General features: G+C 51.3%; 3 protein-coding genes across 3 annotated transcripts; 1 reads left to right on the forward strand and 2 right to left on the reverse strand.

Moving 5' to 3' along the window:
• Positions 1 to 661: 661 nt before the first annotated feature.
• On the reverse strand, positions 662 to 5,266 carry ACET3X_005225 (uncharacterized protein; the record flags this gene model as incomplete). The annotated part of the gene is made up of 2 exons (XM_069451407.1): positions 662 to 4,831; positions 4,883 to 5,266. 2 exons carry the CDS (start codon positions 5,264 to 5,266, stop codon positions 662 to 664), a joined length of 4,554 nt encoding a protein of 1,517 aa, XP_069307269.1.
• Positions 5,267 to 5,783: 517 nt separating this feature from the next.
• Positions 5,784 to 9,005, forward strand: ACET3X_005226 (uncharacterized protein; the record flags this gene model as incomplete). The annotated part of the gene is made up of 2 exons (XM_069451408.1): positions 5,784 to 5,810; positions 5,859 to 9,005. 2 exons carry the CDS (start codon positions 5,784 to 5,786, stop codon positions 9,003 to 9,005), a joined length of 3,174 nt encoding a protein of 1,057 aa, XP_069307270.1.
• A 668-nt stretch (positions 9,006 to 9,673) lies between these two features.
• ACET3X_005227 (uncharacterized protein) lies at positions 9,674 to 10,497 on the reverse strand. Its single transcript, XM_069451409.1, has one exon. The coding sequence runs from the start codon at positions 10,330 to 10,332 to the stop codon at positions 9,712 to 9,714; it is 621 nt and encodes a 206-aa protein (XP_069307271.1). The 5' UTR covers positions 10,333 to 10,497; the 3' UTR covers positions 9,674 to 9,711.
• Between the last annotated feature and the right edge of the window lie 2,849 nt (positions 10,498 to 13,346).

The following is a 13,346-nucleotide window of genomic DNA, read 5'->3' on the forward strand; positions in this document are numbered from 1 at the left end:
GTTGTCAAAAGGGTCTAGGGAACCATAGAATATGGAGTTGTTACACCACAAGTGGATTCCAGCGGGCCGACCCTGCGGAGCTAAGGCGTACCTGCAGCGAGAGCGAACCCATTCTGGGCATTTGGAGGGGATCGTGTGGTGACTACCCTGAATGTCGTTTCCATGGTCAGTGTCGGTCTGGACCAAAAGATAGACCGTCGCAACAGCACGAGTAAGCCGGGGCTGAATCAACAGTCGTATATATTTCTCCATCCTACACTAAGCACTAACTCTTAAACGCTCATTTCGCATCGCTAGCGTAGATGGTAAAAAATCCTCTGATATGGATGAAGAGCGCAACAGCGAAAGCAAGACAGTATGCTGCTCTCCCGTGTACACTGTGTATGCAAGTGAATGCATACATGAAACAAAACAAGGCAAAATATTTGGAAAGCACCGCGAGCGGCCTGAGCATAGACGTACCTCCGATAAGAAACCACCCGCTTCCGAAAACGCCAAGCTAAAGAAAATCCTAAATTAAAACTTGGGCCAGGAACCGTCCAGGGCCAAGGCCGTGGTATCATGTAGAGAATTTGACGGGTTGTGTATAGTAGTGATCTCACACACCATGTCTGAATATATCCATAAGATCTGAAGCCTTGAGCGGCAAGTACTCTGAACTTCAGCCACGAGTGCGACCACTGCGTCGGACAATCGGTGTACCGTTGGTAGCGGGAGTAGGTGAAGAAACCGCTGCAGCACCATTGACATTTGCCTTGGCTGTTTTGGCTTTGTTCGCACTCCTCGCAGACTTGGGCGGTGTGGCTTCCTTGATCGGCTCGGCAGCTTTGCGTTTCTGGACAACTGGTGATGACTTGGCGCCATTCGTCTTAGCAGCGGCTTTCCCTCTTGTAGCTCTCTTTGCTGCTGTAGGCTCGGGCTCGGGCTCGGGTTCTGGAGATGGCTCCGGGTCGGAAAGGTCGGATTCTTCTGCAGCAGATTCTTGGTCTTTCTCAGCCTCGACTCCTGCATCATCCATCTCTACGTCTTCTTCAGCAGCAGGAGAAGACTTGTCAGCTCCTTCTGCATCTGATGCACTAGCCTCTCCCTCTTCCTCTTCTTGAACCTCTTGAGCACCAGCTCCAATGTCTTCCTCATCGCTTGATACCTCGACATAACTCTTATGCATTGTACTTCGTCGATCGCTCTTCCTCCGTGGACCACTAGATGGGGCAACTCCGCCGTCAACATCACTCGCATCGTCATCGTCACCAGCCCTCCTTTTCTTCTTTGGTGTTTTGACGGGACGCTCTGTCTTAGCCTTCTTCTCCTTGATCGGCCTGTCGCCCTTGGTCTTCTTGCGCGACTTCTCCACACCATCTGATGCCTTGCGCTTCTTGCTTCGAATAGCTCTTCGCACGAGCGGTTCGAGTTCGTCGACCAGATCTTCTCCAATCCATGTCTTTTTAGCAATCTCTTGCGCACGATCGTGACTCTCCAGAGGCCGGAAGATGCCGGAAGGCAACTTCATTTTTCCTGGCCACGACTGCATTGTCCAGTTGTTTTGCTCTTCCCACGAACGGATGAGAGCCTGGGCTAGATCTGACAAGATGTACAGATTCTCGTCAGCTTGGCGCGACGGCGCAATACCATCTGCAACACCCTTGACGCGCTGAGCAACGTGGAAGATAAGTGATAGGTTCTCCTCGGTCGCCACGCATTTCAGGTAGTACAAGATGTACTCCGACATGAGCTTCAGCGTCTCGTCTTCTGTGTCAAAGTCCGGGTGGTGAGCAAGTAGACTCAACAACCGAGCGAACACAGTCTCCAGTATGGTCTCCTTTCGTGCAGCGAAGGCGGCGCGGCGTGCGCGAATCCAGGTCATTGTGCTGTTCTTAATGGATTTCTCAGGCTCGTGCGCGAGGAAGAACAGAATGGTGTAGAATCGAGGCGGCAGACGACCCTGACCAAGGTACTTCATCAGCTTATCAGCGAAGCCCTTGCGAACTTGTGTACAAGGATCGTGTGTGACCAGGGCTAGCTGTATAAAATCGGCGGGGCTTAAGAGAGGATCCAGGCGCTTGTTGCAGGAAAGCTTGAGCAAGGAGTTGGCAGCAAGAAGCCGCTGGCGCGATTTGTGCCCTGCTGGGATGCTGTCATCCGCTGCGCTCTCGCCGTTGTTCTTCAGATAGCGATTCAGCAGCTTGTATGTGTCCTCCGCAGCATCCTTGAAGTTAGCATCGGATGGTAGGGAGCGTAAGCGGTTGACAAGGATCTTGACTGCCCAGGACCTTCCTTGAATGTCGTCATCTGGGACCTCCATCCATTCAGCGTCTGCATCGGCCGTCGCTACATGCGGTTTTTGCAGAACTTCCTTGATGGCAATTTCAACGATGGCATCCATGTCATCCTCGCAATCTGACTGGGCCAATAAAACTAGTTGACTGAGCGCAGCCAGCTTTGTGAGCCAGTGAGCACCGTCGTACTGGAAGCTTTTGATGCTCTTGGTGAGGATTTCCTTCGCATGCATCTCTTTCTTGTCGTCGCTGTTCATAATGATGGTGATCGCATGCTTTGCTGCCTGTGGAGGGCTTCCGTAGAACGCAAAGTTCAAGAAGCTCTGTACCAACTTTCGACTGTCCTTGCTGTTCATAGGTATGTCTGTAGGGAACTTCTTTGCGAATGCAGCACAGGCTTTGAGATCGTCAACCGCACCAGGAGGGTTGGGCTTCGTTGCCGTGGGTGCCTCACTTTCAAGGGTCTTACAGAGATCCTTCACGTGAGTTGAAAAGACCTTGGGATGTTTGGTAGAGATCTCTTTCAGAAGCTCGTGAGCAGTGGCACCGAGACCCTTGTCGTCAGTGCGGGTATACTCGATGACAGCTGGAACGTGACTCTTGTTGTAGCATAGTAAGCTGACGCGGTAAAGGATTGGGATCAAGGTGTCGAGCAGAGAAGAACCTGGCCCATCTTCGATCCTCTTTCGAAACTCTTTGATGGATCTGAAGACTCTGCGGTAGTCACTCGCTGGGTCCATGCAGAATCTTATGAGGGTGTACGCTCGGCGATCATGAGCTTTAGCGAATTTCCATAGATCGTCTCTGACACGGGTTGGGTCAGGCAGCGTTTTTGCGTAGTAGGTGATGAGGCCTTCGAGATTTTTCTTGACGTCCTTGTCACCCTTTTCAGTGACACCACCGTTGTAGTCTTCACAAAACTTCAGGAAGTGCTCCATGTACCTAGCACCCGGGCCTTGATTCCCTTGTTTGGCGAAGAAGACTTTCTTTGCCTTCTCTTCCAACCCGTTTACAAGTACAAGCTGTCTTTCGGTCCGGATCTTGTCTAGATCTGCTTCGGTATAGCCCTGTTCGGTGTTTGCTTGGCTGTCTTTGACGATCTGAGAGTTTCCAGTTGGCTGTGCTTTCGCTTTCATGGGAGGATACGCAAGCGGAAGCAATGAGTCATAAAGCGCGAGATCGACTTCCACGTTGATTTCAGCGTCGTTCACGTAGTAAGCTTCAAGAATGCGAGACGGGATTGGGCCAAGCAGAGTCTTGATGGTGTCATCGCCTTCCGCAATGGCACCAGCAGCCACGCCCCATATCTTGCCGAGAAGCCTAATTGACTCGGAATGGATGACATTTTTCTTGTCCTTTACGCGATCTGCAAGATTCGAGAGGATAGACCCTGGCTCTGCCATGCCGCCGTTGCTGCCGAGTTTACGAACGATGTCGTTGAATTCGAAATGCGCAACTGCCTTGACAGCCGCTAGACGCACCTTCTCGTCGCTATCAATCAGACATTCGGCAAAGTACTTGAGCAACTTCTGTTCTTCTTCAAGATCAAGGCCGATGCCACCCGCTGACGTCATCAATATGCGGCCTATGCCGGTAGTCCAAGCAGCGCGAATGATGGCGGATTTGTCGTTTTTGCGTTGGAGAAAAGAGTGGTAGGCCACAGGGTATTGCGTAGGAAATGAGTTGATGGAAACTGGAGTGGTAAGATAGTCGAAGGGTCGCGCTGAGTCAGAGCGTGATAGACTCTGTGAAGGATAGGCCACTGGGTCCATGTCGGGTGGAGGTGGTGGACCAGCCGCACCGATGCCTGAAATCATGTCGCCGAATGTTTCAGTGGCAAGCTGACGAAGCTGCACATTCTCAGTGGCAAGCTCATCTTGTAAGTGTGGGATGATCTCCTGGAGTACGCCAGGACAGCACTTCCACAGCTCGCGCAGCAGCCTGTGTGCTTTGTGTGCCTCGTTGATGTCGTCCTCTGAGGGGCCGCGAGGGAGGTCGTCGTCGTCGTCCTTGGAATGGCCTTTGTATGTGGTTCCGGCATTGGTGAAGTCTACAATGACTGAGCTGAAGTAGTTGCCAATGAGACGAGCCATCTTCTCTGGGTGAGAGTTGCAGACGTTCTTAGCCATATTGTAGGCAGGTGGTGCCTCCTTGCGACGTAGCGTTGATTGCTTCGCGTCAATGTGTACATTCTTCTTGCCTTTGGTGGAAGCGGCCAGTGTGATGGGGTCTGCCCACAAGAACTGTGCTACAACGACATCCACGACGTCATGTGTGACCGCCGGTGCCTCGTCGATTATGGTAGAGAGGATTTCGGTCATGTTGTGTTCGATGTTCTTGCTCAGCTCTTCTCCCTTGGATGATGCAGACAAGACGTCGAAGCAGGTTGTGAAGAGGGCCGCGGTGAGCTGGTCGGAGCCCGGGATCTCGTTGATGAGGAGGATGCTCTTCCATTCGGCGAGCGATCGGAGGATGTACATGTGCTGGCTATTGTATGGGTGGGTGGGGTCTGCGAGGAGCGGCAGCAGCTTGAGGATGATGACAGAGAAGATTTCCTGCAAGACTGTTAGCAGCGATAAATGTCATGCTGGCGTTTTGCATCATACCTTGAGCTTGGATGCGGGATAGGGCGCATCTGGCGCAAAGAGCTTCAGCATGTCGACGATGCAGCAGACGGTCCGCGCGCGCACGCCATTGTCCTTGTGCTGGAGGAGGCTCTGGTGGGCTAGCGACTCTGCGATGGGCATGAGCGAGTCCCTGTGCGCCTCTTCCTGGTCAATTGTGCGCAGTTCGTCGTGCAGCGCCTCGAGTCGCGTCAAGAGGTCGCTCACGCCAATCTGCTTGCCGGGCCGCCCAACGAGCGGCTGCTTGAACTTGAGCTTCTTCAGCCCATCCTGCGCCTCGCCCTTGTGTTCCAGCTCCTGATCTTCTTCTTCTTCTTGCACCACCTCGGTCGCCGCGGCCGCGCTCCGCCTACTGCGCGGTGCCATGTCGCGTGGCTGCGCGTGGGCGGTGACGTGTGTAGACGGTGTGGTGGCTGTCGATAGCGGATACGAGTGCGCGCGTGGGGAGACGATCAGAGGCGCACGCGGGTGTCGAGTCGATTGGCGACGCGGTGATGGCAAATGTCGTGACGGTGTTGAGGGGACGTTGGAGCGACTTTCTGAGCAGTGACGCGCTAGCCAGTGATACGCGACTGACTTCCGCCTGGATCGTGCTCCACCTGCATCACCGCCGCTGCCGCACCACCGAGCCTGCCCTCGCCCGCCACCTCAATTTTCCTCGCAGTTCCGAGAAAAAGTACGTTTTGGGTTGTCTTGTCGCGTTGGCATCGGTGCTGGGTCTGATCATGTCAGCGATGCTAGTGCCGATACATTCACCGCGCCCGCACGCTTGAACCACATTAGGAAGGGATCAGGAATCAGGAATACACCATCTCGACGAGTATTCGACCCACCCGATCCAAATCACTTCGTCTCTGTAAATGCTGTGTGGGACAAAGACAAGATGGAGAGACAACACACCTTCCAGCGGGTAGGCAGAGTTTCTACACTTGCCAACTTTCGCTAATCTCCCCTGCAGTTGAAGCAGCCTTGCATACAACTCCTGCAAGTCACTGCAAGTATCCCACAAAACCCAGGCGCTCGAAAGGAGCTGATACAGGCACTTACCACCCTACTTGCTACCCTTCGATCTGTAACTGGTAACCCCGGTCAGCTGGACGCAAAGCTTACCGAATATGCTTTCGTCCCCGTATCTCAAGTGCTCAGAATCTCCCGACAGGTTCCGGTCAGAGCACTGGAGCTGTGTTTGGAATGCATATCAACTTTACTATCTGCTGGCTGGGGAGGCGGCCTCGAGCCTGCTCTATCAGGACAACTCCTCATCCTTTTTACTTTTCTAGCCAAGCCTTCCTCTACGGAAAATGGCATCTCCGCCACCTCGGAGGAGCTACAATCATTGGCGCTCAGATGTACATCCGAGCTGATGACTGAGACCTCGCGCACAAAGCAGGGTCGAAAGGCTATAACCGCTACAACCAACATACCTGCCCTCGGCGAAGCTGTACTAATCATGCTCGAAAGTCTTACCGATAGTAACTCGAACAACGTCAAGTTTCAGGCCACTTGTGCGCTCAAGGCAACCGTCAGCGCGATCGACGATGACGATGCTCTGACCAGCTTTCTGCCCAGGATAGTCTCGTCCTTGACAAAGGTATTGACACCGAGCAGCAGTAACCGACCTGGATTTCGTGTTGTCGAGCAAAGCTTGGAAGTACTTGCAACACTCTTCGTTCGTCTGCTCAGCGATGCCAAAACCAAGGACTTGCCCGAGAAGACTACATTAGATAAGTCGGGGGGTGTCACCACAACGTTGCGATCTACTTCGTGGCTACAGGCGACTGCCTCACAGATCAAGATCGCGCTCGCGAATGTCTTCAAGCTAAGGGACCATGATAAGCCAGAGGTTCGGCAGGCCCTCTTGAAGCTATGTCTTTGCATCGTGCAGGACTGCCGAACATCGTTATCACTTTGTACAAGTATGGCTACCGAAACCATCATAAATCTGGCGGGACATGAAGGCTCTGACGACAAGATCGAGAGCCAACTGAAAGGACTGTTATCCACAGATCAGACCCTTTCTGACCTTTTACGCGAAAGCCTTCACGGCTGGATCGTAGCGCTACCCAGGCTGATGCAATCAAAAGACGACCGCAACCGCCGTCGAATTATACATCAGATATCAGTATCGCTTCGACTCTTTGAGCAAGATCCGACCATGTTGGACGATCGGCTTACAGACAGTCTTAGAGATGGTGTTTCTGCCGTATTCTCCGATGCAAAAGGGTTAGAAGAACTAGACGAACACAATCCGAACCCCATCACTAATCATACACTGGCACTGAGCTCGACGAAGGCATCCTCTTTCCCTCCAATCAGCTTGCGATACAAAGGCCAGGATGACATGATGAAAGAGTTTAAAGTATTGGTTCAGGAGCTCGCGCGATCGAACTCAGCCCTAACGATTGCTCAAGGACTGACTAGCTCCATTGATCTTGGGTCAACTGAGAGACGCCTTGCAAGCTTCTGGCTGTCAATCAACCTAGTAAGGGACATAGCAACCACCAACCCATCTGTCGATGACTTTATGGATCTGGGGACACCCAATCCTAGGGAAGAAATACTGGACGACTTGTATTCGCAATCTCTATCACTACTCAACCAGCGAGACTCCCACACGGAAAATCCTTGGCAGTTCTACGCATTAGCATTGGAAACTGTCTCCTTACAGGCTAAGCAGTACAGAACTGAATTCCGTCCCGAGTTGAGCGAAGTACTTTATCCAGTGCTTCATCATCTTGGAAGCTCGAATAGCGCACTACGCGAGCATGCTCTAGTCTGTCTCAACACTGTCGCGGAGGCTTCAGGATATAGTAACGCGGGGGAGCTCGTGATTGCAAACGTTGACTACATCGTCAACTCTGTTGGCTTAAAGTTAGCCTATGGCGATGTCTCACCCCAGGCTCCGCAGGTTCTACTCATGATGATGAGACTCTGTGGTCCCTCTCTTCTACCGTATTTGGATGACCTTGTCGATAGCATTTTCAACGCCTTGGAGAGATACCATGGTTATCCCAAACTCGCAGAACTTCTTTTCTCCGTACTCAAAGGCATGGCGGAAGAAGGTGTCAAGGCGCCACAACTTGCGTTGACAGTTGGAGATGAGAAGAGCGAAGTAAAGTATCCGAAAAGAACAGCCAATATGAATGACGTAGTCGAAGCGATCCAGAGCTTAGACGCTGACGCACGAAAACGAGAGGAAGAGGAGAAACAAGCCGCAAAGGAACCATTTCCACAAAAGCCCTGGAAAGAAGAAAAAAGCTCGGAACATACCAACCCAGATAATCCAAATGAGGAAGATGATCATCCGCCTCCGCCTCAGACTGAAGAGCCTCCTCCTCCTGCGCCTCGCACCTTCACAATCCTCCTGAAAATCTCCGAGCTCACTCAGCATTATCTAACTACCACCTCCCCGACTCTGCGGAACTCTTTGCTATCTCTTCTTCGCACTACTATACCCGCCCTCGCAAAACATGAAAACTCGTTTCTTCCACTTATCAATACGCTCTGGCCTGTGCTGCTACCTCGACTACAAGATCCGGAAGCATATGTGGTATCCAATGCGCTAGACATCATAGCCTTGATGTGCGAGCACGCGAGAGACTTTATGAGGACAAGGGTCGAGGACGCATGGGATCTGTTCAGAAGGGTCTATAAGCGAACTAAGCAGCATGACGATCGCGGCAGGGGCGGCAGCTCCAAACACACATCACTGAAGAACACGGGTATCGAAACTGGTATGACGAGGCTGTTCATAGAGTCGCAACCCACTACCGATCTTTCGCGACCAGAGCTGTACGTCGATGCACCTACGCGCATGATTTGGAACAGCCTGGTTTTGCTGCTGTGCGCTATCGCTAAACACGTGACGGTTCGCGACGAGCGCTTCGAGGAGATGCTGGACATGCTAGATCCCGTACTGACGAGAAGCGATGTGCGTGAAGCACTGGAGTGTAACAATGCCGACGCAGTCTGGCTACGGTTATACAAGAAACAGAAACAGGCCAAGAAAGGACAACAAACCAGCTCTGATGCTTCGGAAATAGCACATGGTCTGCTAAGCAAAATACCCACTGGCAATTCGCACTGGCAATTCGTGCGAATATGAAGCGAAAAGGAGAGATGAAATCGTCTGGCGCTTGGCTGCCGATCAAAAGCTTAAGATAGGGATGTTTGGGCCGAGAGCTCATGACTCAAAACTTCCACGCAGGGGAGTCGCAGCACCAATGTGGCTGGACTGCCGTGTTGGAGATTTCTTGTGTGACCATATGGTAGTCATCATGACTCATGGTTGTATAGTGGTTTGTAACTTGATCCGAGTGTAAATATCAACGTTCACCGGCCCGTCCCTTTGGCTTGCATGGGCAAAGATTCAAAGCGGCCCTCCAGCACTCGAACGAAGTCAACCAGGTACCCTTGGACTTCAAACAGACAATACACCAGTCGGCTCTTCCACTCTGGCATAGACACAGAACCAAGAGTGGAGAACTATGTCACACAATCGCTCTGGAACCTTCATTCGAAGCTTCATTTACCGTGCACCGTCAGTGCGCTATTTACATGAAACACTAGCGACCATCTTCTAAGCATCTTCACGCGTCTCAGCCTTTCTTTGTACGAAATTTACCCCGCCCGACGATGTTGATCCTCGCGTTCGATCGGTGGCATAAGTCAAATCCTCGACATAACTTCAAAAGGTTGCAGCAAGGCTGACATAGCATACAAAGGCACATCGCGAAACAGCACAGATCTTGTAGAAATCTATATCATTATACACTATATTATAAGAGACATTTCCTACTGTCGGCAGTCCTCTAGTTTGACATGTTGTTGTAGATGCACTTGACCGGCGTCTCCTCCTTGAGCGCCTTCATGGTGAAAGGGATGCAACCCTCAATGCCAGCCGGTGTAGTAACACCAGTTAGCCAGACACTCCAACCGTTCTCTGCGCTACCCGGGCACGCCTGGAATCCAACAACACCGTTTGTCGCGGCGAAAATAAAGTTCGAATCGTCGTCGATCGCGAAAGAGCCACGCTCCGAGTTCCTGCCGATGCCTTGAACTCCGGTTGTGAAGCCAATGACACCCTGGCCCATGCCGGAGCGGTCGACGTAGGCCTGGAGAGGTGGGTTTGTAGTGTAAAGGTACAGGTCGCCCTCGGGTGTGAGTGAGAAGCTAGCGTAGTTGGCCTCTGGATCTGTGCATGAAGAGTTCTGCTTGGGGGCGTTGATGGCGAGACCACCCTTTACAGCCTGGACGCTTCCAAACTGAATTGGGGTACCAGTACGGAGGGACATGAGGCGAAAGATATCGTTACTAGAGGGTTTGGCGGCAGCGAAGGGGTCGGTGTTGTTAGAGTTATCGGCGGTTGCGATGGGTGAAGCAGACACAATGACCAATGCGGAGGCGATGACGGCGGAGGTGGTAAACTTCATCTTGAGGTATAGTGTAAGTTGGCGGGATATGAGGGTTTGTTAATGAGGTATTGGTTGTAGTGAGGTGTGTTTGTGTGGTGTGATGAGGCTTTTTGGGGAGCGCTCACACCGTCTTATATATCAAGTCTCTCACGTCTGTGTGCAGTACGAGACTGCACAACGAGGCCGAGGTGGTCCATCACCGCTCATCAGATGTCCTGTATGACGTTGTAAATCTCCGAAAATAACTATTTTCCTAGCATCTATCCCATGGTTAGTGCCGGCTGCGGCGCACCCGACCGACCGCTTAGTGCCCCTTATTATCCGACCTGGTTCATGCTTGTCACTAGCGTACTTCAGGGTAACATTGCCACCAAAACGTCTCCTTCGACAGTGGCTGAGCAGGTTCTTAACACCGACGTTGAGATGCAATACTGCTAGTCAGTAGAAGTTCATCATCGCCACCCATCGACTAAGAGAGGTAAACCGAAAGCAGACGTAATATGTGGGCTAAGTGTACCTAGGTAACTGCTGCGTATACGAATACGGACGGCACTAATTAGCACGATCTTCCGCTATAATGTACCTACGTGAGTACAGTTTCGTATCGTACAACCTTTATTGTTGGAATAATGAAGTGTCTTCGCATCCATTACGGTCGCTGCGTGGATACGAAAGCGACAATCGTCAAAGCAGTTGTTACCGCATGACTACTATGCAGAGCTAAGAGTCTCCCTAACGCACTGATGGTTGCTATACGAGCAATAGGCTGTTCGGAACCATCTCGGCCCCACTTATGACGAGCAGATTGCCTACGCTCAGAATAGCATCGAGTTGCACGTCGTAGAGAGAACACTTTCATGGAATGTTTGAAAAGAGCAAAGGCTTCTGGGAAGCTGTTACGAGGGTGAATAGCCCCCGAAGCTAGCTGTCACCAGGTCTCAGGTATGGATAGGATAGACAACCAAGCTCTCATTTCTGTTGAAGGACGTACGATGAGCAGTGCAAATATGCGCAAAAGAAAGGGGGTGCTTAGAGATCGCCATTTCATAAGATGCGCGCATATGGCACATCAAAGCAAAAAGTACAGACAGATTGCCAAAAACATACAACAGCGGGGATTCGCTAGTGGTCACCCACCTAACTACTAATCCGCCGGTACACTGCTTGTATATGGCTGAGCGGACGGGAAGCCTAATTTTCAGTGTCCTATGGTCGTATATGGCAGAATGGGAAAATGTCCAAAATATGAAGCAGTGTACAACGTGTACTTTGCACCTCGCTTGGACCTAGTCCAGTGGAGTTCCTTCACGCTCTACAGGGCGTGCACTCTTTTAGTACTAGCGCGTTCGATGTTTCAAGAACGTTGAAGCAGCAGCGCAGCGGCTCGATAGAGCATGTCGACTGGTCTCAGAGTACGTGCTTCAATGCAGCCAACTTGCAGGAAGGAAAAAACTACCCAATACCGCCACACAGTAGGCCTCCCAGGAGACCGAAAAAGCGACTTTACACTCTCGTGGAAAAACTACCCAATGGACCGGTCTAACCCCAACTAACCAGCATGAGCAGATGAACGGTCTCCGGCCAAGTTTGCGAATAGGAGACAGCAGTAGCTCTAGAGTACTTATCCAACCCGATCATCTGCCTGAACAGCGGGGACAGCCGGTTAGACCTGAGTAGCAAGTAATGTGACCTTCAAGTTATTCATGTCCACGGGCGTACGGACAGTTCGTTACGAAGCTAGCTATTTCCCGCATCCGATGTGACTCAAATCAGTTTATTATCGCCACATATTAACTAATTACTCTAACGGTTTTCCTCTTGATCCCGTGCTACTAGAATGATTCCCTCTTGATTCCGTGCTACTAGAATCATTCCCTCTAGTTCTAGATACATAATCAACCTACACAAAAACGCCGAGGTCGCATACCTTAACAGAAGTACAGTCGCGTCCTCCACCCCAATATACAATAGTGACGAGAACACTGCCGTCCCGAAGACAATCTGCAGAATTACAAAAAGTGACGACGTACTTTGGAGGAAAATACTCCATGCCCCTGGATGCACTTGCTTGGACACCTCGGCTATGTGCATAGTGTTTGTGTTGTTCACAGAGATGGTGAATTCACATCTTACTGCGCGACGCAACGCAGAGTCCTCTATCGTATGCGGACATGAAGGTACTTTTCTCCGATAGATTTGAAAACTCAAGACGGCTGGGGCATAACAAGCGATGGGTGTTATTGCCCACATCAGCGGCAACCATGAAATAGAACACCTCCAGCTGAGAACTGTTTTCCGTCCCAGCTCGACTGATGTCGCAATCAAGTTTATAATTGCTAGCATGGCAAAGACGTATTGGAAGAAGGATATTGCAATGGCAAACCGCAAAGGCTTTAAGATACCGATTCGTTCTGGACGACGCAAGAGATCAACGGGGTTCTCAAATTGGAGGAAGCGTGACGAGTAGGTGACTGGAGCGCCCATGGATAGTAGCAGCGACAGTAAAGGCCTTCGTGAGGAGAGCAGCGCTATTTCTGCGATCGTAGGACCCAAGTTGGCCAGGATGGTGGGCGTGAGACCGAGCAAAACAGAAGCGGCTGCCATGTTCGCCTTAGACGACTCATAAAGTGTTGAGAGGATGCAGTCATTATGGAGATAGCAGTAATTGCCGACACCACCATATTTCGTCAGCTACGGACAAGCCTCCGGTCAGTGCGGTTCTGCTATATCGTACTTTCTTCCCGGCTCAGCATACCTCTCTGCGCGCAGTCAGATTGCCCTCGTATGCCTGCAAGCTCACAGAGCAAGGTCCCGTTGATATCTCGTATAGTACTTCCTGCAACTGCGGATAAAAGGACTGGAATTTGAGCGGATGCTCGGGAAGATCATAGAGACTGGCGTTCTCTCTAGTTCCCTTCAGAGCGGCGCCTTCGTAGTCGAACGGTGGAAATGCGCCTGTGCATTGTAACAATGAAGCGAAAGCGGATAAGTAAAGCACAAATATAGCCATGACCACAAACAAGAAAAACACA

This window comes from Alternaria dauci, chromosome 4 (genome assembly GCF_042100115.1).
Source record: "Alternaria dauci strain A2016 chromosome 4, whole genome shotgun sequence".
Taxonomy (NCBI): Eukaryota; Fungi; Ascomycota; class Dothideomycetes; order Pleosporales; family Pleosporaceae; genus Alternaria; species Alternaria dauci.